Consider the following 6,000-nt stretch of genomic DNA (forward strand, 5'->3'; position numbering starts at 1 on the left):
AAACAAACCACCAAAAATTTTCCTCCAAAGGCGCAACGTTCAAAAAAAAAAAGAGAGCCCGGCGACCCTTTTATTTTCTACGGAAAAAGAAACAAAAACCCATTTGTGTCACAGATTCACTCAAGCTTGATTCCCATCGAGTCATCACTATTGGCGTGTCATCAACCGCATTGAATCTTTTTCTCCGGCAGGCCCGAAGAGTGAAGTGGAGTATGAAGCACACATCGCGCTATATCCCATGGTTCCTGCAACCTTCCGCTATTTCAACTGTCAATGGGATATCAATTCAACTTGCCTGATATAGAATACCAATAATAGGGCAGCTGGTTTCAACCTACCCGCTTACCGCCCTTTTGATACCCTGGTGTCCCTCTCGTTCAGTTTGACACTACACTTCTTGATCTAGCGAACCTTGAGTGCCTCTCTGCCACTTGTCCAGACCCCCGATTTTACCACTAACTGGACAAATGGTAGAGAAACCATGGCTATAACCATTTCGATTACAGTCAATACCCCCTTCCTTCATTCCCTTTGTTTACATGTATCTTGCATTGAGCCCTTGTCATTCGCTTCATAGCCATATGCTTACTCTACCTTTACTTCCTACTTCACTAATAATTTCTCTCGTTTTATTTCTGTTTTTATTTCCTTCTCTTTCTCTTGGTTCTTCATCTGCTAGTTGCATAATTGTTGGCGTCAATTCTCTACCTACTACACCCTTTCACGTATAATACTGGTTAGCTCACTCGGCCTACTTCCCTGTAATATCACAGGGGCCTGTAGCTAGCATGCTAAGCGTATGGAGCACACTCGTTATTTTCCTCGGCGGATTGTTCGTTAGTTCCTATGTTTACTTTCTTATGTTACTGTACTTTTTTCCTTCCCGATTTCTGTATGTCTTGCATCTCGAGATTGGCCGTCGGCGGCAAGAAACGGAGTACAAGTGGGAGCTAACAGGATGCTGTGTTGAGGATGTCGATTTTGGTTTTGTATCTATGCATATATACCCCTTTTCTGTACTCCAGCTCCTTTAGGTGGATCGTGGGTTGCGTCCCCGTGTTTATTTAGTCGGTGTGGCTTCACATTGCTGCTCATTTTCACGTATCCGTCAGCCTTTTGTGTTTTTGTCCCAAGGTGGTGGTTCTATTGCTCTATTCGATACTGAGATATAACGATCAACAAACCATTCTCATACCAAATAAACGTCTCTACGGAGACGCCGTTTCCTTACATTCCATACTTTAGGTATAGTCCTTCCTTTTAGGATTTTATTGTCCGGGTTCTAATGTCCATGGAAAGTCCCACCGGGTACACACAGAGCAAACAACTCAATAGTCTATTTTAAGTAGGTCCCTGAACAGGTTACACTAAGAACACTCGATTATTACGAGGCTGTGTGTGATGTTCGCATGCGGGTCTAAGACGGATGTGCATGACCGGTTTTGTGGGTTCAATATAAGTGTGTATTCTTGGAAAAGGTGGGTTATCAGGGGCAGGAAATCTCAAGGGTCGATATGTTCACAATATGCTACACACATCGGCCTGATGGATCCTCGGCTGACGAAGGCAGCGGTACGTGTGATTTATATGGCGGTGAAGTGTCCTGTTGTGACAACTACGGCCGGTAGTATAGAAATTCCCTGAGTACCGTGCATGTGTGAGATGAAAAATGCATGGTGGTTGCACATTCGTCGACCATTGTATTCAACCCAACTGCGCCTGCAGGAACGCCGTTATGACTCTGTTGTCGACAACTTAACGTCATGCAGTAGGATATGCAGGGATGCGTAAAGATGTAGGGAATGCACTTCACATACACATCAATCCCGCTAAAATTTTATAAATTTGGGGCATGGCGTTGGTAAATCGGCTTCCTTGATACGTACGTGGCTTAGTTTCTGTATGCCGATGGATAAAGTGTTATGCAGGAAAGTTTTGAAAGGGTATCGGTAGCAATACAGGTTGAAACTAACCTAGTAGAGGCAGTGGTCGACTGAACAAGTAAAAAAATACCCCAAGGTTGATCGAGGTTGATCGAGGTTGATCTGTTCCTTTGATGCGTGTGTGCAAGGTCGTACAAGATAAATGGGCACTTCATCCTTATCCACGTCTATAAGAAACGAGATATAGCTGCGGAGGCACCTTCCCATGTTCAACTAGGAAAGCACTTTGTTGTCCCCTTAAGGATGGTTACACGTTGTGTAGAACACTCTGAGAGAACCATCAGCTCAAATGTAATGAACATGTTTAAAACAAAAATTAGGGGATGGCTCCAGGCTTAATCTCGAGTAATAGCAGTACCCCACAAGGCAGTTTATTATAGACTTGGATTTATGCACCACAGGCGTTTCTCGCCTCATGAGGCTGAAACCAGGTAGTTTCATGGTTGATTGATATCGTCAGATAATAATATTATTCTCGTGTGTTTGCTCCATGTAATGGCTTTCTGGTTTTGCGTATGTCCCACTACATCTTGCTCGCAAATGTCCTTTCTAAGGCTGGCACCCAATGTATGAACAAGATAGAGTTGTTCAGGTAATACAATTTGTCACCCTCCCCCGTTTTATTCCATCTGCAGGGCGGAAAGCGGAAATTTGAGTCAACGGCCATCAAGATACCAAATCGGGTAGCTAGATACTAGCAACAGGGAATTATCTGGTTGGTCTAAGGCAGCATACGGCAATAACCTAATTTATATCTTGTTATCTGTAGCTTTACGCTTGATGGCAGTAATGGTTGCACGAGGGAGACACTGCTGGTCGGTCATCGATCTCGCAGAATGATTCCGTTGACAAACAAACAGTTTGAGGTATTGCGGTGGTATCTATAAAAGGATATTATGCTGGTATTCACACCTAGTATCTGGAGCACACGCGCTCATCCACGAATAGAGCGCCTTTAAAAGCGGGTATCGTTACTGAACTTTTGGTAATTTCAAGGCCGCAAGCTTACATGTTAATGTGTTTTTGTAACCAACCCCAACTTGTGATCCGCATATTCGGAAATTTCGTTTTAGACCAATTTATAATTTTTGCAAACTGGCCATGGGAGGACGCGAGGACAAGGGCTAGCCGGGTATTGAGTACAGAAGCTGGTTTTCCTCACAAGGATTCGATACCGCTTTTTCTTACCCTTAGTAGCCCACGATTTTTATAGTAAGGAAGCGAAGCATGCGCTGGTAATAAGGAAAAGAGAGAGTGCTGAAGAATAAAAATAAAGGAGCGTTACCCAGCCTATTCTTTGCATTTTCTGGAATTGGAATGGCCAAAATGTAGAAAACTAGGTGTGATAACCCATGCGTGAAGGGTCATACAGAGTTAAATATGGGGGCGGCGTACAAAATCTGATGCCGTAGTTATGAAATGCTGGCGATGGTGAATTGATGCTGGAGATTCTAGTAACACGTATGAGTCGGCTTGTTATCTAGGCAACTATCCGCGGCCATGTTGTGGAAGGAATGAGCGCTAAGATGCCTTTCTAATGTGAAATTTGAGTGTAGTTTACAGCAAGGCTTACTCCCCTTGGTATATACGCTGCTCGCGCATGGATATACGCTTGTAATAGCCACTGAGAGGGTAAATCTTCCATAGTATCATTCATTGGATTGAGTCCCAGTCTATGAAGCAGGTATAATAGTATTATTTCCGAAAATAGTGATGTATAGAAAGCTCGGGGTTTGAGCAGGTTCCATCAATTGTCATTTCAGATATCGTATCATCTGTCATCTGTAGATGTGTTAGCAAAAGAGCAACTTCGTCAAAACGAAGATCAAAAAGGTAGTGCCCTAAAGGGACAGACCGGAGCTTATATGAACGCGAAGTATCTGTTGTAACTACATTACCACATCTTGTGGCCCTGATTGATGGCGCAGCGAGGAATATCGAACGATCACTTGCAGTTGATAGTTTTCCCTTTTTGGATGTAGGGTTAGGCTTAAGTGATGACATAATCAATTAACTCTGTGTCAGGTGACTCATTGCCCATTGGTCAGGACAGACTAGGACTGTTTCGGGCATGACTAAGCAGAAACTGACCATCCGGAATCAGGCATTTCCAAGCCAAAAGTCCAAAATCATCACTCCACCTCATCTTCAAACCTCTCTCACCACCACGACAGAGTCCTCACTACCGCCACCGAACAAACCAATTGGTGGGTTTACAGGAATTGTGAAAAGATGTTTGTCCAGCGAAGTGTTTTCGCCCTCGCCAGACGGGCTCCCGTCCGGGCTGTTGCGAAGCGCTCTTTTTCTACCTCGTTCGTTCGATGTACGTACCAGCCCTGTCCTTTTGCCTTTAAGGAAGCTCCGCTTAGTTTACTTGAGAGTGACCTGGTGTCCAATTGAGCGAAGTAAACGTCATTTGGAAGAGGTCGGATGGTTAGAGCCGTAACTAACTCGTTGCCAAATGATGACAGACGAAGCAAAGTCGAAATGGGATCCTCAACCCGGTGAATCCGCTGGAAAGATGGTTTCCTTCGAAGGTCCGTTAAAACATAGCCCTGAACCTAGAGCTCCTCTCTAGACCCTTATACGCGCTTTCCCTGGATTTTGGAAGGCTCCAGGTTGGATAACATGCGCCTTTCGGCTGTTTATGAAGCCTGAGCCCATGCTATATTTGTCCCAGGGAACCTATGGATATTCAGGATATAATACCGGAGTTATAGTTAAATATCTAACCGGGAATTTTTCTACGCTTTTAGAGGCCAAAACTCCATCAGACCTTCTAGCTCCTGGTGCTAAGCCTGGTACCGTTCCCACTGATCTCGAGCAATCCACCGGTTTGGAGCGACTGGAACTCTTGGGTAAAATGCAAGGAATCGACATTTTCGACCAGAAGCCCCTTGACGCCTCACGACTCGGTATGTACCATCTACCGTACACCCTTGCATGTCCGCTTCTTGCATGGTTTACCACACCAGACATTTAAAATGTCATAACTCAGACAGCTATACAAGCACGGACTGCCTATGAAACATACATAGATATCACGATATATGAGGCAACGCTGACCCTTGAATATAGGAACCATCAATGACCCAATTGTCGTCCAATCTGCTGGAGAGGAACACTACGTCGGATGTACCGGTTACCCGGCTGACTCTCACACCGTCATTTGGCTGACTGTAAGTGCATATGATTTTTTGTTTTATATGCGTAGATATCTACAGACTATCTCGGTGCTATGGTATCCATGGTGGCACGGCAGTGGCTAAGCTTTATATCTCGGTCGTTTAGGTCTCCAAGGACCGCCCAATTGAGCGTTGCTCTGAGTGCGGCAATACCATCAAGATGGACTACGTTGGTCCAAAGGAGGATCCTCACGCTCACGGTAAATTTTGTCCATTATCTCCATATTACTACAAGCCATGCTGATATCTCCCTTCTATCGATTAGGCCACGACCACCACGGGCCTTCTGAGCCAAAGACCTTTGCCGACCACGTCAAGCCTGAGTATTGGTATAGGTAAATTAGCATGTGTACCGCTTGCTATGCTTCCCTCCATAAGGACTTCCTTCCCTGACACCTTTGTATCTGTACTAAAAGAAACGCTGAGGGAGACCATGCCTTAAACTTACTTCCATCATAAATCTAACTCAGCTATATCCTGTTATATTTGATATATGTGCCTCATCCTTACCTGATGTTGGTATTCTCTATCTGCAGTATCGTGTTATTTCCTTTTGTAGAATACCTTCTGTTATAATATTCTTTTTCAAATGGAAAAAGGGATGAACATACATATATCATATCCATCCTATGTCTAGAAGTTCAGTCACCGTTACCACAGTACCAAAAGTTAGCGAAAAAGAGCAGTTGATACGAATTACAAAGCCCCTTGCAGCTTCGCCACTCCAATGAAGTAGAATGAATGATTTGTGGCTTCGTGCGAGGCCTGTTCCACAAGATCTTATATATCCCACTTGGCTCGCTGCAACGGACACCAAGCGAGCAAAAAAGGAATGACATGTCCGTGGGGGCAGCATTATGTTATCGTACCCG

At 44.4% G+C, this 6,000-nt stretch overlaps 1 protein-coding gene across 1 annotated transcript; it reads left to right on the forward strand.

Annotated features, from left to right (window-relative positions):
- Positions 1–4,175: 4,175 nt before the first annotated feature.
- On the forward strand, positions 4,176–5,467 carry MGYG_06083 (cytochrome c oxidase polypeptide IV; the record flags this gene model as incomplete). The annotated part of the gene is made up of 6 exons (XM_003171494.1): positions 4,176–4,266; positions 4,415–4,480; positions 4,700–4,858; positions 5,022–5,122; positions 5,235–5,328; positions 5,394–5,467. 6 exons carry the CDS (start codon positions 4,176–4,178, stop codon positions 5,465–5,467), a joined length of 585 nt encoding a protein of 194 aa, XP_003171542.1.
- Between the last annotated feature and the right edge of the window lie 533 nt (positions 5,468–6,000).

The sequence above is a fragment of the Nannizzia gypsea genome, genomic scaffold (assembly GCF_000150975.2).
Source record: "Nannizzia gypsea CBS 118893 supercont1.5 genomic scaffold, whole genome shotgun sequence".
NCBI lineage: Eukaryota > Fungi > Ascomycota > Eurotiomycetes > Onygenales > Arthrodermataceae > Nannizzia > Nannizzia gypsea.